Source organism: Bison bison, unplaced genomic scaffold (genome assembly GCF_000754665.1).
Source record: "Bison bison bison isolate TAMUID 2011002044 unplaced genomic scaffold, Bison_UMD1.0 scf7180017864519, whole genome shotgun sequence".
NCBI classification, from domain to species: domain Eukaryota; kingdom Metazoa; phylum Chordata; class Mammalia; order Artiodactyla; family Bovidae; genus Bison; species Bison bison.
Window position 1 is genome coordinate 1,787,013 of NW_011495072.1, and position 23,476 is coordinate 1,810,488.

General features: G+C 41.1%; 2 protein-coding genes across 2 annotated transcripts in view; both read right to left on the reverse strand.

Moving 5' to 3' along the window:
- ZNF454 (zinc finger protein 454) overlaps positions 1-3,358 on the reverse strand; it is a 31,450-nt gene extending 28,092 nt beyond the window's left edge. Inside the window, exons 1-3 of the mRNA XM_010830703.1 lie at positions 3,339-3,358; positions 1,907-1,977; positions 153-228 (exon numbers count right to left, since the gene is read on the reverse strand). The gene's annotated coding sequence lies outside the window, so the exon portion shown is untranslated. The remainder of the gene's footprint in view (positions 1-152; positions 229-1,906; positions 1,978-3,338) is intronic.
- Positions 1-23,200, reverse strand: ZFP2 (ZFP2 zinc finger protein). Its single transcript, XM_010830701.1, has 5 exons — positions 23,111-23,200; positions 13,120-13,216; positions 3,728-3,850; positions 3,339-3,428; positions 1-1,977 (listed from the first exon to the last, which is right to left on the reverse strand). Exon 5 carries the CDS (start codon positions 1,898-1,900, stop codon positions 506-508), a length of 1,395 nt encoding a protein of 464 aa, XP_010829003.1. The 5' UTR covers positions 1,901-1,977; positions 3,339-3,428; positions 3,728-3,850; positions 13,120-13,216; positions 23,111-23,200; the 3' UTR covers positions 1-505.
- Between the last annotated feature and the right edge of the window lie 276 nt (positions 23,201-23,476).

Consider the following 23,476-nt stretch of genomic DNA (forward strand, 5'->3'; position numbering starts at 1 on the left):
TTTTCAAGCATTCATTATATTTATGGGATTGTAGATTGTAGCGATCTTGGAGCCTTCTAAATCTAAAAATCCCTCATTTACCAAATAAGGACACTGGGACCTGGTGAAAGTAAGTGACTTGTCCAAGTTAGTAGCAGATCAGGACTACATACCAGGTCTTTGGGCTGTCCAGTTAAGCACTCTCACATTTTCTCTCCAGTGTGAAGTCTCTGATGTCCAAAGGAGAATCTGCAGTATAATACAATAGAACTTATCTTCAGCATGAATCCTCACTGCTTAGAACATTAGTTATTTAAACGTTCTGGTATAAAGTAAGTTTTACTTTCTGAATCAAGATTTCTCTCCACTTTTATGTGGTTTCTCTGCAGTGGTCTGTATTTTCTGACATGGTATATTATACAACTAAAAAATTACTGGGATCATTACATTTATTAGGTTTCTATATTACATGATTTATCTGATTACCACTGAAGAGTTAATCATGATGAAGGGTCCCATGTTTTCCTCACGTATGAGTTCTCTGATGCCGTGTAAGATTTGTACTCCGACTGAAGGCTTTTCCACATTCATTACACTGATAGGGTTTCTCTCCTGTATGAGTTCTCTGGTGCACTATAAGGGATGAATTCTTAATGAAGGCTTTTCCACACTGATCGCATTCATAGGGCTTCTCACCAGTATGAATTCTTTGATGCTCAATAAGGTATGCACTCTGGCTGAAGGCCTTTCCACATTCACTGCATTCATAAGGCTTCTCTCCAGTATGAATAACCTGATGTACAGTAAGGGATGATCGCCCAGTGAAATGTTTTCCACATACCATACACTCATAAGGTTTCTCTCCAGTATGAATTCTCCGATGTTGAGTAAGAGACGAATTCTTACTGAAAGCTTTCCCACACTGATTACATTCAAAAGGTTTTACTCCAGAATGAAGTCTCTGATGCTCTATAAGGTATGTACTTTGGCTAAAGGATTTCCCACATTTGTTACATTTGTAGGGTTTTTCTCCAGTATGATTTCGCTGATGCAGGGTAAGAGCTGAGCTCTTACTAAAGGCTTTTCCACATTCACTACACTCATAGGGTTTTTCTCCAGTATGACTTCTCTGATGTACAGTAAGATGCATACTTTGACTGAAGGCTTTTCCACATTCATTACATTCATAGGGTTTTTCTCCTGTGTGAGTTCTTTGATGCACTGTGAGATTCATACTTTGGGTAAAAGCTTTACCACATTCATTACATTTGTAGGGTTTCTCTCCAGTATGAATCCTTTCATGTTGAATAAGGGATGAATTCTTGCGGAAAGCTTTTCCACACTCTTTACATTGATATGGTTTCTCTCCAGTATGAGTTCTTTGATGAACAGTAAGGTTCATGCTCTGACTGAAGGTTTTCCCACATTCATTACATTTGTAGGGTTTCTCTCCAGTATGAATTCTTTGATGTACAGTAAGTGAGGAACGTTCAATGAAGTGCTTCTCACATACATTACACTTATAGGGTTTCTCCCCCGTATGAATTCTCTGGTGCTTAAGAAGAGACGAACTCTGGCTGAAGGTTTTCCCACACTCATTACATTCATAGACTTTCTCTCCGGCAAATATTCTTTGAGTTTTAATTAATTCAGCATTTTGTTTAGTGTCTTTTCCATGTGAATTCCAGTTGTGAGGACTTTTCCCCACAGGAATAGTTTGTTGTATATCAATGATTGAACCCTGACTGGAGCATCTTTCAAGTTCATTACCTCCACATGTCCTTCGCTCAGTGAGGGTTTCCTTATGGGTAATGTGCACTTGGCCCAAATGTCTATCCTGGTTTTCCTGTTGCCCCTCTAACCAATTATCAGGTTCCCAGGTTTCCCCTAAAGAAGAATGCCAGAGACCTTCCCTTTCCATTATTACCCCATAAGATAAATCTTCAAGAACTTGGGCTTCGTAGTTGACTCTTTTGTTTCAAGTCTTGGTCTTCCAGTCTGAAAAAAATAAAAATTCAAAATTGTTTCTATACTAGATTGAAACCTGTATAAGATGGGAATAAGAGAATGCAACTGAGAATAACTATATGGCACATTTGAGAGCTTCCAAGGATGTCCCTATAATTAGGAAGAGAATTGGAAGGTAGGGAAAGAACAGTGAGCCACCGATAAATAACAGAGGAACTAGAAGCAGGTAAGCAGAGGAAAGAGTGAGCCTATATGCAGGAGGGACAGATACTGAAATCACCAACTGTTGGACAAGGCTAAAAAAGGAAGATGGAACTAAGAGAAGATATACAGAGAAGTTGGGATTAGGAAGCCATAGCAGATTTACCAGCAGTTTCTTCTCTTCTGCAGGCTGCCTATAATTCTGATATTAAATCCTCATAAAACATAGTAGTGTGACATAGTGAAAAGATTGTTTACACTGGAGGCAGACAAACTTGTTTTTAAACACTAGCTGTTAACACTTAGCATCTTAAGTACTTACTTGTTTCTCTGAATCTGAGTTTCACAGATATAAAATGAGGATGCAAATAATCTCATAAGGACTAAGTAAATTAATGTATATAAACTACCCTTAGGGTACATATTTGTCTGGAAGATAAAGTATCAGAACACACTTGAAACTTAAACTCTCAAGGGAGGATGGCACAATCTCAAAGAGCTCCTCCCTTCTGCCCAAGAAGCCTGTGATTTTCTCACTCTGTTTAGGGAAGAGAATCCTAAAGGGCCCTACCCTTTTCTAAATACCCATTCCTTGAAAATAAGAACTAGTGGTAGAGGCAGGTAGGGGAGAATCTGTTGAACTGCTTGAAATGGGGCAGGAGGAAAGGCCTTGTAACCACTCAAGACTTTGTTTTCACTGATCCCATTTCTTATCCCAGATAAAGTGGCCTGGAAGCAATGAGAGGCAGAGGACAGGAAACTACAGTCTGAGAATCCACTTGTCGGGTTGATCAAAATTACCAGAGCAGAAATAACAGTGAACCAAGAGATCAAAGGCCTATGGGCAGGAAGCTCTACTGTGAAAGCAAAAGATATGCATGAACTGGACTTTATCCTTCTAATCTGACCCAGTTACACAGAAGAAGAGAAAAAGTGGAAAGCCAAGCAGGGTCCACCTGTAAAACACACACACCACCAAGTAACCTCAAAGAAGGCCTATCCAGTCAAGTGTGAAGTACCAACAAGTGCTACCCAGTAACAACACAGAGGACATAGGGTATATATTCACACTGTTAGACAAATACAAACACACAGCAAATGGTACAGGTCTCAAGAGACTCAGGGACCTCTGAAGTGGTTTCTCCCCAAGGCGACACTCATAAAACAAGTATTTGCAGCCTGATCCTTACCTGGGGAGATGCACCCAGGATGTTCTTTTGTCATCAGGTTCAGTTCTCAACCCAGCTGAGAAATCACATTAGGTTTGGAAAGCTGATGTCCTGCTTAGGAAGAAAAACACTACATTTGAGTTCTGAACTGAGCATAAAAATCACTCCCAGTATGTCTTATCCCTTCCTTTTCAGGGCTTCTGGAAGTATGTGGCTTCTTAGATTTCCCATTTTTACATTCTCTACAGAAAAGACCTTTCACCTTGAGAGGACACCAAGGAACTACCCTAAAATAATGTCCTGTAGTATCAGGATTTCAAGTACAAATTCAAAAATTCCAGAGGCTGTACAAGCTGTCAGTGGTAGGAAAGATGGTAATAGGTAGGTTTTGAGTTACAAGAAGTCCTTACCCAGTGAAACCAGGTTCCTATAGTTTCTCAGCATCACTTCCCCATACAGGTTCCTCTGAGGAGAATCTAGATGGATCTGCTCCTCCCAGGTGAAGTCCGCAGACACATCCTTGAATCCTGAAACTATAAATTCCTGCTTAAAAAAAAATTATGCCAATAACACCTCTGAGGGAAGTAAAACAAAAATAGCAAAAAACAAGCAGCATTAGACAGGATAGGATAAAGAGATCTGTGAGAGAAAATGTTACCTTCCAAAAGAAACTGAATATCTGCAACAGACATTATTATGAAACAATCAGGGACAGACATAAGGAGTAATAGGGAAAGACATTGAAGGCTGCTCTAGATTAGCAGTGGAGAAGAGTAGATGGTATTCTGATTGTATCCTATTTACCCCACTGATGAAAGGATGGATTCCCCACCCTAAATAGCATAAGATGACCAAATATATGACACACAGCACTGGACAGAAGAGACTGACAACAGTTATTAGTCACATATTCTCACAACCTGGGGGAGGACACGCCACACCATGCAAGACCATTTGGTGGTCATACTCAGAAACAGTGAGCCAGCATGGGCTGTGGGAGGCAGGCTTTATACTGACAGGAGGGCAATGTGACCCTTGGCTACCATGGGAAAATATGATTGGCTTGTTTAAACATTTTCAAGCTGGTAGGAAGATAAAAAACCATTAGGCTGAGGATTAGTACAAGTGTACCTGGCCAGACTGACGGGAGCCAGTTGGGTGGGGAGCCCTTCCCACTAGGTGGGAGCATATCCAGTGAGAGCAAGGGAACTCACAGCTAGGTCTCTGGAGCTCCCTAAGGCTCAAAGTTGTAGAGACAGCACATGGAATTTTAGGCTTTACAATAACTGGGTGGAAACTCCAGTTAATGGGGGGAAATCATGTATAAATAGGATAAATCTAGAATGTGGCTGGTCTGTGAGACAACCAACAAAACACCCAGCTTGACTTGAAAATGGCATTTCAAACTTACAAGCCCATTTGGGCCTTGTTTTCCATCTCTTAGACGAGGAAATAAAACTCTGTAAGAAATCACTATGTTTGATAAGTGTGATGGTTAATTTCACATGTCAACTTGACTGGGCTAAGGTATGATCCAAGAGTTGGTAAAGCATTATTTCTGGGTATTTCTGTGAGAGTGCTCCCATTTTAATAGGTAGATTGAGTAACAAAAAGGTGGAAGGGCATCATCCAACCCACTGAGGGCCCACACAGAACAAAAAGGCTGAAGAAAGATGAATTTGCTCTCTCTGCTTGAGCAGAGATAGCCAACTTCTCCAGCCCTTCAACATAGCTCTCTTAGTTCTTGAGCCTTCAGACTCAGACCAGGACTTAGATCCTCAGTCACTGGATCTCACACCCCTTGGTTTGGAGTGGGACTGAAGCACTGGCTTTCCTGGGCCCTCTGCAGTACAGATGGAAGGTCATGGGAACTCTTCATCCTCCATAACTGTGTGAGCCAACTCCTCATAACCTCTCTGTATATCTACATATATCCTGTTGGTTCTCTTTCTCTGGAGAACCCTAACTAATACAAGAGGGAACACTAACTGAGTGGCAGTTACACTAAATGATAACTCAACTTGTACTCAGTTTTGTACCAAGAGGAGATTCATATGCCTCAGCTCATTTAACCCAAAGGACAACCTGCCAAAGTGATAGAATTAAAGTCATCGTTTTACCGATGAGGAATCTGAGGATCAAAAAGGTTAGTACATTCAAGTCATACAGCTTGAACCCAAGGCCATCCAACTCCTCATGTTGTCAGAAGGCCAAGAAAAGATCCCAGAAACTCTCAGCAAGCGTAAGAGTGAGAGAAAGACAGAAAGGGAGATGGAAAGAGACTCAGGACTGAAACTCGGGGGGAAAGGGGTTTCAAGGAAGAGGGGCTAGTCAACACTATCAGAAGTCAGGTAGGTCAAATAGCTTGATGGTTGAAAAGAATGTCTGATTTGAAAATTAGCTAATTTCAGAAGAATGAAGGAAGAAGTCAGCTTACAGTGGATAAAACAATAAATGGAAGATGAGGAATCAGAAGCAGCCAGATGAAATTACTTCAAACTTTTTGTAAAGATGAGAAAAAAAAAAAAACTGTATGAAAAGAAGTAAGGAATAAGTTGTGGAAATAAAGCAATGGAAAAGGTTGCATTTAAGGACAGAGAGCACTGTAATATGTGAATAGGCAAAAGAGAGAAAAGGACTGATGAGTTCAGAGATGGAATGAAACCAATTTCCAAGCAATTTGGATATTTTACATCCTACTGGCTATGAACTCTAGAAAAAGTGTCAACCCTGAGGCACAGAGTTTACTATATTTCTTTCTACCTCATTATTTATTTTCTCCTAGTACTTTTAAATCAACATATCAAAATAACAAAAACATGTTAAAAATTACTGACAAATATTGTCGAGAAAAGTAAAAACTACTTGTTGTTCAGTTGCCAAGTCATGTCAGACTCTTCGCAAACCCATGGACCGTAACACGCCTGGCTTCCCTGTCCTTCACCATCTCCCAGGGTTTGCCCAAGTTCATGTCCACTGAATCAGTGATACCATCCAACCATCTTATCCTCTGTCACCAAAAGTAGCTACTAGTAGTATATAAATACATGGCAGAAATTCCGTTTTATGAAAGGAAAAAAAGAAATGAGAAAAATCATCAGTTTGAAAAATGTTCTAAAGAAAGGGGAAGAAACAAGAAAGCATAACAATGATAAATCATTAAATAACAAAAGAAAGAGTCAATACATGTATAACAACAAATGTAAATGGGTTGGCTTTATCTATTAAAAGAGAAAAGCAGTAAAATTGGCTTAAAATACAATTATATGACACATACAAAAGACCTTGGATAATTACATGGACAGAGGAGCCTGGCGGGCTATAGTCCATGGGGCTGCAAAGAGTCAGTCGCAACTGAACAACTAACACATACATACATGTAAGAGACACACATAAAACACAAACCAAAAAGTTTTAAAAAGTGGGGATGCTAGAGAAAAGACATAGGCTTCCCAGGTGGCTCAGTGGTAAAGAATCTGCCAGTAATGCAGGAGATATAGGAGATGCAGGTTCAACCTCTGGATCGGGAAGATCCCCTGGAGGAGGAAACGGCAACCTACTCCAGTATTCTTGCTTACAGAATCCTATGGACAGAGGAGCCTGGTGGGCTACAGTCCATAGGGTAACAAAGAGTCAGACATGACTGAGCAACTGAGCACGCACACACACAGACAAGATACAGCAGGCAAAAGCAAATAAAAAACAGGGAGGAGACTGTATCAAACAGATAAGGTAGAATATATGTGGAAGTAAAATATAAGCCCCTTTGTGAAAAAGGTAATAGACCATAAATATGATACCCTCTTTCTGGGCTTCCCTGGTGGTCCAGTGGTTAAGAATCCACCTATCAATGCAGGGGACACAGGTTCAATGCTTGGTCCGGAAAGATTCTACATGCCGTGGAGCATCTAAGCCCACACGCTGTAACTACTGAGCCCAGGCACTGCAACTACTGAAGTCTGCATGCCCTGGAGCCTGTGCACGGCAATGAGAAGCCACCATAATGAGAAGCCCACGCCCTCCAGCTAGACAGCAGACTGTGATCACCACAACTAGAAAAAGCCACGTGCAGCCACAAAGACCCAATGCAGCCCAAAAATTTAAAAAATAATAATAATAAAATTCATTTAAAAAAATGCATTAAAAAGCAATAATAAATGATATTCTTTCAAAAAAATTAACCTACTTTCAATAAGTTAATAATAAGACAAAATTAAAAGCCCAAATTTAGACTCTGATGGGTTATGTTGGTCTTCTCTACCTTCCTAGATTCTTCTCATTCCCTAAAGTGCAGAACCTACTACCCCCTCCACTCCTGCCTCAGGCCGCAGAGCTTGTCCCTACTATGAAGCACACTATGGAACCCTGGGTAGATTAGTATAGAAAGCCATTTTAAAAAGCTACAGTGAAACTTAACTGTACCAGTCATAAAATGTATTTGTTGCTAATCTCTTAAGATGTTTTCTCCCTTTCTCCTTTCCACTTATTATGGGTTTTTTTTTCTCCCCAGCACTACATTAAGCTCATGGTAAATCATGGTATTTGAAATAAGCAACTTCATGGGTTTATCTCCTTCATGCAGGTTTCCTCAAATATAAAACACTGAGTTTTTTGATATTGTTATCCTTTAAAAAGGCCAAATATCAAATGGAATAAACAGGAATATTTTAATAATGAAAATATACTTTATAAAGAAGATACAACAGTGATAAAGTTTTAGACACCACAGGAGCACCATGTTTTCAGATATAACTCTCAGCAACCCAGTCTTAATTTTTTTTAACCAAGTCACAACTCTGGTTAAATTACAATCACCATAGAACAAAAATTGAAACACCTCAGAATACACTTACGAGGAATAAGCAAGATCCTCATGATGAAAGTTAACAAAAACCATAATGAAAGATCTGAATAAAAAGAAAGGTAATTTTTTTTCACTCAATAGGAAGAATAAATATTGTAAAGATGGTAATCTTCCTCAAATTTATATAGTTAGTGAACCCAAATCAAAACTGCATATTTTTTAACGATTTCTGTTGAACTTGATAATAGTTAATAAAATTTGACCTAAGGATAAATGTAGATGAACAGTACAGTAACCAAAGGAGGTTGGGATGTTCTTTATAAACTAACAAAGAAAATTCTAAAACAAATAAAATAGAGTGGTACTACAGTAGAAATAGAGCAACAGAACAGAATTCAGAAAAATAAACTCAAGTGTGTATGTATATGTATCTGTTATATGTAAACATTTTATATACATATATAAATTTAGTGTTATCTAATTTAGTATATCTAATTTAGTGTAAATTTAGGTAGTATCTCAAATCTTTCAAGAATAAGCAGAGCACTCAATATATTATTTCAATAGGTGTACAACAGTTTGAATGCCATCTCCTCAAACGTGCCAACCTAGTTCTGCCTGGCTAAAGCAGACACCGTGTCACACTCAGCCAGGCTACCCTACTGTCTGGTGACCACAGCATGTAACAACATCCTCAGTAATATTTCTTCTTCATTGCTGCCTTCTCTTTCTAGAAGAGAAAATCAAGGAGGAAAGGGCTTTGTCCGTTTCATTCTCTACTACCTTCCCATCATCCAGAACATTGCTTAGCACATGGTAGGCAGGTGTTAAAAATCTGTTTAATGAAAGGATGGATGATGAAATGCCTCACCACACATTAAATGAAGTTAGATTCCAACCTCACATGTGTACAATAAATTCCAGATAGCTCAAGAAACTAAATTTAAAATGATAAAAACCAATAGAAAATGTAGAAGAGTATTTCTATAAACTTAGGCTACAGAAAACCTTTCATAGCAATAATTCCAAAGCCAAACAAAGGAAAAGAAATGTTAACTGCGTAAAACTTTATTTGTAGCTGAAGATTACAAAAAAAGTTTAATTGGGAGAATGGCATTGAAACATGTATAATATCATGTATGAAACGAGTCGCCACTCCAGGTTCGATGCACGATACTGGATGCTTGGGGCTGGTGCACTGGGACGACCCAGAGGGAGGGTATGAGGAGGGAGGAGGAGGAGGGTTCAGGATGGGGAACACAGGTATACCTGTGGCGGATTCATTTCGATATTTGGCAAAACTAATACAATATTGTAAAGTTTAAAAATAAAATAAAATTAAAAAACAAAAAAAGTTTAAAAGAAAGCTGAATGACAGGGAACAAGAATGGCGATTTATGGCAAAGGACTAATATCCATTTCTTTTATATATAAACAACATAAAAATGGACAAAGGACACAAAAAGGCATCTTAAAAGGCTAGAAGAATGTACATCCACAGTCATTTTTGAGGATTTGAGACCTAGAAGTATATCTTATAACCTTATCACCTTAATTTTTTTTACAACTATATGCTTAATATTTATATTCAGAAAAAGAGGATAAAACTTAAAGGCAAATGCAAGTTATACTTGGGCAATTCACAGTCACATAACTGGTTAATATAGGAAAGATGGAAATATTAGGAAAGATGAAAGAAGGAATACAGCTCTAACACTGCACTGATACATCCTAAATCAATCACTATACTCTTTGAAAGTGTCAAGGTCATCAAAGACAAAGACTGAGAAACTGTTCCAGATTAAGGGAGACTAAGGAGACAGGACATTTAGATGCCAGGTGAGAACTGGATTCGTTCCTGGATCAGATAAAGGACATTTGTGGCAAAACAGGACTAAGGTCGGCAGATCAGCTAACAGAATTGTATCAGTGTAAGGACATGAAACAGGGTCCTTAACTTTAGGAAACAAACACTTAAGTATTTAGAAATCAAACCAGTGATTGCCTGGGATGGGAGTTTTGTGTAGGAACCTGGGATGGGAGCTGTGGATAGGAAACAGGTGAGGATACTTTCTGGCGTGAGGACAATGTTCTATAGCTTGACTGGGGCACTGGTGATGTTGGTGCACAAATTTGTCAAAACTCAGTGAATTGTATGCTTTAACTGGGTTATTTTATGTAAATGATAAGTGAAAAATAAAGTTAGTTAGCACTATTAAACTAAATGGGCTTCCCTGATGGCTCAGCAGTAAAGAATCTGCCTGCAATGCAGGAGTCACTGGAGACACAGGTTTAATCCCTGGGTCAGGAAGATCCCCTGGAGGAGGGCATGACAACTCAACACAGTATTCTTGCTTGGAGAACCCTATGGACTGAGGAGCTGGGAGGCTACAGTAGTCCATAGCGTTGCGAAGAGCCAGATATGACTGAAGCAACTTAGCATGCCACATGCATGCATTTTAACTAAATAAAATAAAATCAAGGCTATTGACAACCAAACTGAAGCCTTTGTCAACTAAAATCTTCTGAGTGCTTCCCCCTTTAAATCTTCCTCCTCTCCAGAAATTCTCTGATAGTACCTATTTTTGTGAATTATATTTCCTTTTAAAACTGAGCTTGATAACACTGAGGAGAGAAAGTAGTACAAAGAGAAATCATGACAGTCAACGCTTGTCTTCATGAAGTCTTTAGACTGGCTCCTTTTATAAATAACCAAGTGACATATTCAAGAGACTCCGAACATATGACCTTATGACTAGACAAAACACCACAAGTCCTTTAGGGTGGCAGACAAGGTTAACTATACCTAAACTTAAAAAGTAAAACAAAAAAAACACCTAAGAACTTAAGAGTTTCCTGGGTCAAATCCTCCTGATGTCTTACTTCCTTTTCCAGAGAAGCAACAACTTCAAGTTCTAGCAAAAACTAGTAGCATCCATTTCAAGCAATCTCTCACAGCAAAACTAGCCTAGGCTCCTTATTCACCTTTTTCCTCTGATTTTTTCTGCTTCTTCTCAGAAAAGCTTTCATCATGCCAACTCCCTTATTTAAATTTCTCTGACTCCTCCTCTACTCTCAGGCCTACTACCCCACCCAACACACAAACTCCTCCTTCCTGGTATTTGACCCCAACTTTGTCTCTGATGCCCTCTTACTTCCAGTCCCTTGCTACCTTCACTCCACCTGTAAAACTTGTCACCTACAAATTGGTACTTGCCATCCACCTCTACACACGAGCTGCTGCAAGTGCTGACCTTCAACACCCCCTGAAAAGAGTTCAGGGTGGAGATCAGGAATGAAGCATCTGTCTTCTGGGAAAACTGGCAGAACAGGTCTTTAGACAGGTCTTTATTTTCAGGAGACAATATTATGAGCCCAGTTCTTGCATCCTGTCATATCTAGAAAAGCACTAAAATCCATCTGCTCCATGTGACTAGCAGTAACCTTCTGAAAAAAAAAAAAAAAAAGTGCTTGATTGCATGTACTCCCCTTCCCCAAATTACATACATATTAACCTTCCCCCCTACCTCTTTGGAGCAGTTTCTAAGAGCTTTCTGAAATGCTGCCTTCAGTCCTCATTTTGCCCCAAATAAAACTTAACTCACAATTCTCATGTTGTGCATTTTTTTTCAGTTGACAAACTCTAAAACACCTAGTGTCTGGAATAATATTAAGAATGCCTACAACTGAGCTAGTACTTTCAACATTCCAGGAACCAATGCTGGGCTCTTTTTACTTTATTTCATTTGAACTCTCACCACACCTATGAAGTAGGTATTATTAAATGAAACAAGTCCAGTGAAATTCTTATCACTGTCAAGTATGTGGCAACCACTCAGTTAATGCTGTTATTTCTGTCATCACCATGAGGAACTAATGCTTAAGGAAGTCACGTCACTCACCCAACACAGTGCAGCTGTTAAATAATATTTGGAATTTAAACTTCAGATACTCTGACTTCACTACAGCAAATCCTCTCTACATATCCCTACTCAACCCTACTTCTGGTCACCACACTGATCTTCTCTTTCTCCTGAACTGTGGAAAACCTGGGTCCTGGAACTCTGACAACCTGGGTACTTAACTGTACTTGTTCTTATTATCATTCAGTTCAGTTCAGTTTAGTTCAGTCGCTCAGTCATGTCCGACTCTTTGCAACCCCATGAATTGCAGCATGCCAGGCCTCCCTGTCCATCACCAACTCCCGGAGTTCACTCAAACTCACATCCGAGTCAGTGATGCCATTCAGCCGTCTCATCCTCTGTCGTCCCCTTCTCCTCCTGCCCCCAATCCCTCCCAGCATCAGAGTCTTTTCCAATGAGTCAACTCTTCGCATGAGGTGGCCAAAGTACTGGAGTTTCAGCTTTAGCATCATTCCTTCCAGGACTGATCTCCTTCAGAATGGACTGGTTGGATCTCCTTGCAGTCCAAGGGACTCTCAAGAGTCTTCTCCAACACCACAGTTCAAAAGCATCAATTCTTCGGTGCTCAGCTTTCTTCACAGTCCAACTCTCACATCCATACATGACCACAGGAAAAACCATAGCCTTGACTAGACGGACCTTTGTTGGCAAAGTAATGTCTCTGCTTTTGAATATGCTATCTAGGTTGGTCGTAACTTTCCTTCCAAGGAGTAAGCATCTTTTAATTTCTTATTATCGTATATATGTACAATCATCATGACTGTTTCCTGTAGAAATGTGACCTCTTTTATGTTCCTGGAGAGTCCATAGCCCTATAAGCACCTATAAGGACCATCTCTCACATGATTTCTGTTCCTTTTTTGACCCCTGAACTGCACCAACAAATTAACAGGCCAAGGCATCCAGCTGAATAAGGAACTGGCAGCTGAGAACAGAACTGAGAGACATCGAGGGAGGGTTTTGTGGAAAACACCCAACATTCAGAGACCTCAATCGTTCTGTTTTCTGTGGTGAGGCCTACCTACACTACAGGAGCAAGGAGTAAGAGAGAGGTCTGAGAGAAAGCTGAGCTTACCTCAACTCCCCAAAGTAGAGGCCCAGCAGCCATTGCCTTCTCCTTCCTTCCTGTGGTGTCCTTCCCAGGGGATTGGCAGGATCCAGAGAATATGGAGCTGAGGGAAGGAAAAAATGTGAGAAACAAGACTCCTGCCAAAAAAAAAAAATTACTGAGAAATGGAATATTGCCTGCCACATCAGTAAACAAAGGATATTATAGTTATCAGGGTTGCTTCTGCCACCAGTGAGCTGGGGAGCCTGGAGGGGAACTCAGGAAAAGAAAGGATACCTGGCATCTAGCAGACATCAGACTTCAGCCCCTCCCCAGAGTGAGCCTTGAGGAAACTCAGGCTGTGAAAACACAGGACACTGGCCCCAGGCAGCCAAGGAGCATATCGCATCTTCCCATACACAGAAAAGTGCTCAATTCCTTGAGATACCCAGTTTTCTTTAATTAACAATCATCTTTTGACATTCAGACTACCTGCCCTTTGTTGCAAAACTCCTATATACCCTGGCTCCTCCCCAGCCTCCTCAGAGCAGTTTTCTCAGGGTTTCTTGAGATAGACGCTGCCTCCCAGGCTTGAGCTTGAGGTCATAAAAATTTCTGCTGAATAAAACATAAGTCCCAACTTTTAGGTTGTGAATTTTTTTTGTCTACAATACCTACAGATAAGCCAAGTAAGAAGTATATGGTATTTATGTGAAGAATACCATAAAAAAATACCATTTAATTTACTGATTAAACTTATTTAAAGAAAGCTGAACAAAGAGAGACATACCATCTTCCTGGATAAGATGTCACAATATCCTAAGTTGTCACTTCTTTGAAATTAATTTATGAACTTAACACATTCCCAACCAAGTTATACCTAAATAATAATCTTGAGAGGTTAATTGCGGAAAAGATGATTTTTTTTAAAGTTAATTGTGTTATTAAACAATAGCCAGGAAATTTCTGAAAGGGAATAGCAAACTTGCCCTCCAAATATTATACAATTCCCTGGAGGAGGAAATGGCAAGCCAATCCAGTATTCTTGCCAGGAAAATCCCATGGACAGAGAAGCCTAGTAGGCTATAGTCCACGGGATCACAAAGAATTGGACCTGACTGACCACATACACAAAATCAGAACACAGTGTTACTTCGTAGGGAGAGTCACTCATTCACCAGATATACTGTTGACCACCTACTGTGTACCAGGCACCTATTCTTAGGGCAAACAAAATAAACTCTCTACCCTCATGGATGTTATAGTCTAACAGGGAAAAGGGTCAGTGGAATACACTAAAATCCTAGCAACACAAACAGTTCAGGAAAAAGTTTATACATAAGAATTCAGGATATGGAAAAATGTGACAGTTCACATCAATGAAGAAAATGTCGTGGTGTGAGCACAGGTTGGAAAAGAATTTCCAGACATGAGACAGAATGAGAGGGAAATAAAGTTTATTAGAGTGGGAGACACTGTTACAACAGTGGCCCAGCTCAAGGGAGAACCAACCTTGAACAGGGGTCCTTAGTTCACTTTTATACCCAGGGTGCAAGGCGTGGGATGGGGGTCTTGCGGGTCATTTGCTGATGGGATGAGGCACATATACTGGGTGGGTGGAGAGTAAGGCAAATACCCTCTCTCTCTAAGGGGTAGGAGGGGAGACAGGTTATATATATTTCAGGAGGACCTGAAATCCATTAATAGTTACAACATGGGAGAGGGAAGGACAATAAGGGTCTGGTTTTTCTGTTCCTGCATTCCAAGACCCTCTTTGGTTTTATCTGCTCTTTTGTCCCTGTGCTACAACATTCCCCCCTCTCTTTATTTTTAGGGCCAATTCTTTGGCCCCTGTTGATACCCTGCTCATATCTAACTATCTACCTATTTCCCTTCTCAGGAGTTTTGGAAACCAGTCTCAAAGGAAAAGAGGCGATGACTGCTCTGACTTCTTCAGGCTGTACAGGGTCGTCATGGGGCTCTCGGTTCCCTTTTGCCTGCTCTCTGTCAGGGTGCATTTACAGAGGGAGAGGAGAGTCCACGGAATGATAAGGCGGCTTGTTTCAGCATTGTCTGGGTGTTGGTCAGGGTATATTCTTGTCATACTATTACTTGGAGGTGTCTTGTATTCTAGAAGAAACAAACTTAACACGGAAGTTAGAGGTGCGTGGCCCAAAGATTAACAGAAGTAGAGACGCTGCTGAGGAGCTAGCCAGGAGAGACCGGACTAGGCACTGGTTCGCGACGTTCGTATTTCTCTGGGTATGAGAAGATGCAAGAATTGGGGCTCATAGAATCTTTACCTGAAAACATCCGATCATCTGAAGGCCGGGTCTTCTGGGTTTTTCCCAGAGCAGAGTGCCTTATTTATGATCTCCACCCTGAACTCCTTTCAGGGGGTGTTGAAGCCCAGCAGCTTGCAGTGGTCATGATGTAATCTTTGTAGAGGCAGCTGGCAGGTGCCAGCTTCCAGTCAGCAGGGTCCCTACATGGCCACATATTTGACTATGCTTTGGGGGCATTTCATGGCTGTTGTGTCCCGCGGTGCTGGGAAGGCTCATTCTCAAGTCTACCAAAGATTCCACGGACAGTCTGCCGGGAGCCACCATGGGAGATCCCACCCATGACAAAGGTCATGCGGAAGAGACCTGACAGGCAAAGGTGGATCAGGCCTCAAGGGACCCCCTGAGTCTGCTCGAGCACCTACCCCAAAACCAGAATCTGTCTGTCTTACTATTTTGTGCCTTTCACCAACTCTTCTGACATTAACAGGGGGCTATCCCAGACCACCTTTCTCTGGAAAAAGTCAACTTAGGGCTTTGGTTAATAAGTCTCCTGAGCATGAAAGAAATATTTCTATTTTAACCCCTCTGTTGGCATTCTAGCTTGCCTGACAGGTTTATCCATACTCTTGCAATTAACACACATGATTGTTCACAACTCCCCAACCTTGAAAGGCACAGGAAGCCAAAACATTCTAAAAGTCCTAATAAACATAGAGTCCTTTAAGAGACAAAACATTATTAAAATAGATAGTACTGGTAAAGGGTTTCATTGTTGAGCCAATGCTTGCTGCCAAGTTCCCATATCCCTTATCCATTGTATACCTGGGAGTGCATTGGTTAACATAGTTGGAATGTGAGAAAAACAAGTAGCAGCCTTGGAATTCACCACATCAGACCTTTGAGCTGATTGGTTCTTTCTTTGTTGTGACTTACTGCACCTTTGCTCTGTGAGAATATAACTCTGTTTAGCACTTTCTGAGGCTGACATAGATTAGAAATATAAAGAAAAAACACTCCAAGGGAAGATAAGTTTTCTGGGTGAGCAGCCTATATCAAAAAAGGGTCATAAAATGTCCACAGGCCTCCAAAGCCAGAAGATATTGTACACAACATTGTTTATGGGAAAGGTGTGCAGAAAAAATCCTGGTTTCGATAAAGACAAAACAGGTGTAATGTTTGGGCTGACTCTGTATGACTTTGCATCTTTCATTTCCCTCTATGTACAAGTCAAGGTATAAAAGTTCCTTCTGAAAATAAAGTTATGGGCCTCGCTCACCGAAGCTTGGTCTCCCCGTGTCGTTCTTTTTTTCCTTTTCTCTCCTTTTCTCTCTCTGTTCTTCTTTCAGGATGACTCCTTGGAACACAGAAGCTTTATTGGCTTTCTGTGTTAATCAAGGAAGATCAAGCCTCTTTTTCTCTCTTTTTACTTTCCTTATCGCCTAGGCCGTCATCCTGAGGGCACCCCTGGATCCTGCTGGGGCTGGACCCCAGCAACAGTCTGCTCAAGTGTGCTGTTACGGGACCAGACCTTGCAAGTAGCAAAAGTCTCTGGACCATACCTGTCTTACTAGCCTCTTGGTCCAGGAAATGATTCCCTCTTGTTGCTTCTTCCCATATCTAGAGTTACATTATTATAATCATTGATCTTATATGGAACTGCATATCAGCATTTTATCACAGGCTCAGTCACACATTTAGTAATGTAAGAAACAATCATCTGAAACAAGCAACAGAGAAAATAACAAAGCTAGCGGTTATTAGTAAGGTCATAAGTAAGAAGTATAAGTCAAGAACTTTCGTTAGGTAGAGTCCAGTATACCACAGGTCATCTGACTTAGTTAAATAATTATAGCCAGGTGTGAATCTCCTGGTTGTACATCATGGAGCATCTGACCTTTATTCAAAGATTGGTTACTGAGATAAGCTTTAGAAACAAACTTAGAGTGTCCTTTTTAATAACTTAATTAATTAAACCTTTTAGCAATATCATATAACAACAAGGAACTAACTCGGAAGTAAACACAGACTTTAATTAACAAAACTAGAACTTAGTATTAAGTGAAATATAATTTTTTTGTCATTGTGAGGGCATTAGCCCTGTAGGCAGGGAAGGCTTTAACCCATCAAATAAAAATGAGACTTGCCAGCCTCGAAAAGCCAAGCAGCCATCTTGGATTTCCCGTAGCCCTGACTCTTTGATTTACAGCTACTGGTCACCCATTTTTAATCCCCCAATTTAGGAGTAGACTGTTGCCATGTTTTAAGGACATCAGGATAGCAAAAGTCTAACCGTGAGGGCTTATTTTTTGTAGAAGCAGAATGAGCTTTGTCTACATATACCGTAATCTTAAATAATGTTTATTTACCAAAGTAACAAAAGATTTTAAAAACAAATATAAACCACTTAAAGGCAAAGAAATTGATAATCTGTTATCAGAAACTTCATTCTAGGAAAACTTTGTTCTCTTAACATAGAGAGTAGACTAAATTCCAGTCTGTTACCAGTTTACCACATAACAAACAAAATTTGTTTATCACTTAATCTTAGAAAAGTCTTTTCCATAAATCTTGAAGTAGCAGGATTCTTGCAAAGGCATCAGGATGAAACCATGGAAGGCATGTTTAAAATCTGATTAAATTGCAATTGACAATGGAGCCTGGTCATTGCTGTGACTTGTAACACTTGTAACATGATAACTTGAATTATAATGATATTTTATCAGGACATATCAGATTTTCATGAATTTCACTTAATTTCTAGGATATCTGTATTAGTAACATCAACCATACACTATAACCTGAGATGATTCATCACTCTTCTAGCAATACTTCCCATGTAATTTAACATGTCAAATGAACTCAGGTAGTTTAATATCTCTCTTTGGGATGTCTCAGGGGCCCTCTGAAGCATCCCAAAGTTAGCTAGAAGTCAAATGATTTAGGAAGTATTTTCAATAAATATCAAAAGGGTTTATAACACTCAGTCAGATAGGATCATATAAGTCACAGTGAAACAACAGTTATTCACTTAGCCAAAGTTAACAAAAGATTTCAAAGGTAAACATAGAACAGATCACTTCAGGGAAAAAAAAACATAAAATCCATTACCAAAGGCAGTTCAACATCTCAAGAAAACAAAACTCTTCCCTTGGGGTCCACTTTCCATAAAACCTTCTTATCACTTTCTGTACCCATTACTTTGTTCTCCCATCCTGAAACAGTCACCAGTAAGTCAGACCTACTTCCGTTTTCCTTCATAAAATGTAATTTCATTCCTCACACCTTCTTTACTGAAAACACACATCCTACTTTCCTTAAGCAACCAAGAACTGACCTTTATATTAGCATTCTATAGATTGGTGAACATAAATACCAGTGATAAATTCTAAAAAAAATTCTAGAGAACATCTCAGGATGGCATCGAACATTATTCAATCAAAGTCCAAAATCACTAGTTTCTCTGTAAGAGGAAGTTAGTGGTCAGTAATGAATGTTTCAAAATCTTAGTTTATTTGGAAATGACCTAGCTATTCAATAAACTTCCATCACTTAGTTTAGCACAACCCTAGAAATTCAGGTTACCAAAATCTAGAGAGACTGCTGTTTTAGACAGACATTTCTAAAGTATAATTATTCTTACTAGTTTATCTAAAAGCTCATATCTCATTTACATTTTTCAGTTTTTTTTTTTTTTTCCCTACAGGTACTTTTCTTGTTGACAAACTTGTAACAGATACAACAATATAACAATATTTAACTTATAATAAACCTAGGCACAAAGGAAATATTATGCTTAATGTTAATGACTCTTAGATATGTCTATATCAGATTAGCAAACAAACATTAATACTAGATATTTAATATTGCATATTTCCCAGTTCACGTGAATCTGAAATTCATTTAAGTTAACCTCCTTTGTATTTAGAATTGTTTGATTTGTAAGTGCTTACTTTTCTTTAGGCCAATTAAATTAGAACTCATGTACAACTTCAGCAACATTATCAAAAAAACCCAAAAGACACACACTGAGACATACATAAATACAGAGATCGCAGTTTTCCACTTGAGATTTAAAATGTCTCTTTGATTTCCTCCCCCCAACCCCTTTTTAAAAAATTCTAATTTGCCCAAGGTTGAGGTCTCAGGTAAAGTGGGCTGTGTATTTCAAGGACATGGAAAGAGTTAACTTTAAGCTTTTCCCTAGGCAGGCCCTTTAATAAGCTGCTGCTGCTGCTGCTGCTGCTAAGTCACTTCTGTCATGTCTGACTCTGTGCGACCCCATAGACGGCAGCCCACCAGGCTCCCCTGTCCCTGGGATTCTCCAGGCAAGAATACTGTAGTGGGTTGCCATTTCCTTCTCCAATGCATGAAAATGAAAAGTGAAAGGAAGAGTCGTGTCCGACTCTTCGTGACCCTATGGGCTGCAGCCTACCAGGCTCCTCCATCCATGGGATTTTCCAGGCAAGAGTACTGGAGAGGGTTGCTTAGTCATAGTTTTATAGCTAAAATATAGACCAAATAGTGCTCAAATTAACTCTGATATCAGGGGAGGATCAGCTGATAAAAATGTTGGATTGTCCCTCTGATGGGAAGTGAGGTCTTTGTCCCATCAGAAGAATTTGAAGGGTTAAGGGAATTTGCAGGGGGAGGCTTGGTCCTTCCCCATCCTGAGAAACGAGAGTAGTTAGAAGGGAATTCTTTAGGATGTTCAGGAGTAGGGGAAGCTTGGTTCCCTCCCCACCTGAGAGATAAGTGTAGTTAGAAGGGGATTCTTTAGAATGTTAGGAGAGTTTTTGATCCTTCAGGCTTTTGAATATAGGGAAAGACCTGGACCAAAGGGAACCTCAGAATCCTTTCCAAGAGGTCATGTGGATATGAAAGGTCGAGTAGGGGTCATCTAGGAAATCTGACGGAGAGAGGCAGAGGGGGACAGAAGACAGGGAGGCAACAGAACATAAAGAAATTCTGAGTCCTTTCCCTGCTTTTGGCAAAAGCTAGTGTGCCATTCAGAGGCCATATTTTTTTGGGGTCCCCCAGTTTGTATTGGGGCCAGGTCTTCTGCAGGGTCAAAATTTTCCAGTTTCTGAGAATGTAGCCAAGGGGTGAGTCTGAGAGAGGATTCCAGATATACAGAGATTCCTGGGAGCAACTGGGTGACTCACTGGCGATTCCTTGAAACGTGGAAGCTACTCTTGGGATGGCTCAGAAGCAACACCTAGGCTCCTATAAATCAATCTGGACTGAAAGGGAAAGAAGTGAAAGTGACAGGAAAGAAGGCTGAAGAGGAAGATGCCTTACAATCCTATTGGGGAGGCGGTGGCCAGGGGACAATGGTCTCTGTTTTCCTTCAATCACTATGTGCCTGACACGGCACATGGAAATTGTCTTGCTGCGGGCGGATGCCCTTGTGGCCGGATCCGTTCCGTGTCCCCCTTATCCTCACACGGGAGTCTTCATGTGGCAGGCGCCCTAATGGCTTTTAAGTGCCTGACCCATGCACACAATATTGGTTGGCCTAGTCCTCAGGTGGAAAGAAGACAAAGGAGAGACCCTCACCCATTTGGGAGGCTGCTACTGGGGTGCAGTGAACAGTGGGGCCTTTGGAACACACCAGAGGGTAACCCTGGCCAGAGTTCTTCAGTTGCTTCCACAGCACTTGCCTGTTTGCAGAGGGTCCCTATGAGAAAGAAGAGAGGAGGTGGGGGAAGAGGCCTAAAGGTCCCCATATGGGCCACCAAAACTGTCGTGGTCCAAGTGTGGGTTGGAAAAGAATTTCCAGATATGAGACAGAAAGAGAGGGAAATAAAGTTTATTAGAGTGGGAGATGCTGTTAGAACAGTGGGCCAGCTCAAGGGAGAACCGACCTTGAACAGGGGTCCTGAGTCCACTTTCATACCCAGGGTACAAGGAGTGGAATGGGGTTTTGCGGGTCATTTACTGGGTGGGCGGGGGGATGGAGAGTAAGGCAAATACCCTCTGTCTATAGGGTAGGAGGGGAGACAGGCTATACTGCTTAGGAGGACCTGAAATCCATTATTAGTTACAACATGGGGGAAGGAAGGACGATAAGGGTCCGGATTTTCTGTTCCTGCATTCTAAGACCCTCTTTGGTTTTATCGGCTCTTTTGTCCTTGGGTCACCACAGAAAGGATGAATGATTCAATAACTCAGAACAAGAGCTTACCATTTGGAAAAGAATAAAAATTTGCACATAAAGTGAAACTAAAGTACTAGAAGAAAATGCAGATGAATATCTTGTGACATATGGAATAAAAGACTCCCTAACAATGATGTCAAAGACCCAAACATGAAGGGAAGGTTTGCACGTCCAAACATATAAAAAGGCAACATTTCTGCATAGAAATTGAAAATATATTTGTGTATCAGACACACGATTTAAAAACACAATGCAAACTGCCTAAAAATATTCACTGGCTTTCAAAATGCAAATAGGTGCACCTTACTGTTTGCATCTCTCAGGAAGTTAGAGAACAGTAACACTCAGACTTAACTGTGTGTCAGTAAGGTACCCTTACCTTGCAATGTTTATAAACTACTACTGTTCTAGAGAGAACAGGACAGAAGCTATCAAAAACTTTACAGTATGATTTAGAAATTTCACTTGAGAAGATTTACAGAATGAGATAAGAATGCAAAGATAAATGTAGCCAGATGGCCTTTATTGTTTATAATACTAAACAAACAATCAAAAAAAGCCCACAACAACCCTGAGAAAGAACACTAAGCCCTACAGAGAGGATTAAGCATGGCACGGACTTACTTTTCCTCATATTCATTAATAAGCTGACTTAGCTGTTCTTAAAAACTAGTGTAAGTAGATGGTTTCAAAATATTAAACTAAAAAAACTTTATTCCGCATCTTAAGTTGTACTACACAGATAAAAATATTTATTAAAAAAATCACGAAGCTTAAGATTCGCGCACATGTATTTCATAACTCATTTTTTAAAGTAAATGGAGAAAAGGATACTAATATCCACATATTTGTTTAGAAAGCTTTTCTATGTACATAGACATGCAGATGTTGACAGTTTTCAAATGATTTTTCCCTTTTTGCTCCTCTGAACCTTCTAGTTGTCCTATACTGAACTTTTTTATTTTTGGTAAGAGGGAAAAAACTGCTTTAAAAGAAAGAAGAAAGAAAAGGATTCCCTCAAGTAGAAATCTGCACAGGATGGCCCTCCCCATTCTTACGGAGAGAGGAGTGAAGCGGGGCCCGCGCCAGCGCCCCAGGAATCGGAAACCACTGAGGGCGGTCCCGAGATGCGGTTTACACAAACGGCAGGAGCTGGAGCCCCGAGACCCGCACCTTGGTCGAGAATCGCCCGAGATTTTCACGGCGGGTCCCGGGGACAGCTCGCGACGGGGAGGAACCCAGGGTCCGAGCGACTTCCAGAGGCTTCGGCCCCTCACTTGCCCTCCGACGCTGGGCCCCTGAGCCGAGCTCTCTGCCCTCGCCACTCGGGGGACAGGTGGTCGAAGAACCGCGCCCGACCGCTCGGCTCTTGGTGTTCTCGCCGGCTGGGCTCCCAGGGCGAGAGGAGGCACACCTGGAGTTAAAAGCCCGGCGCCGCGCTGGGTCAAAAAGGTCTCGGCCCATCAGCAGCCCGCCCCACCCCTAAGGGGCCTCTCCTGGCTGCGCTAGACGCCTCCCGCCAAGGCCCCGCGCACCCTCCGGAGCGGGCGCTTCCCGCCGCGGCCCCTTCACTCACCCTCTCCCAGAAGGAGCCAAGGCAGCCTGCGGACTGATGACGCCCCTCGCGGCACCGCCACCCCAGGAAGTCGGACTACATTTCCCACAAAGCTTCGGGGAGGCGTAAGGAGGGCGTAGGAATGCGCAGACGCGGGCCGCAGCGGGGCGGGACGATTCCACCCTCTGGGGTGGTGGCTCCCAGAATGGCTGCTTCAATTTGGTGGGTTTGTGGTTTGTCAAGCCAGGAGTCAAAGGCGCGGTGGCCTTACCCCCGCAACCCTGAAGAAGCCCCTTCATTAGAGCTTCTGGAGTCCTAACCCATGGGTAGGGGAGAAGGGGCAGCCATCCTTTGCTAAGCCTCACTTTCCCTTTTCTGAAATAAAAG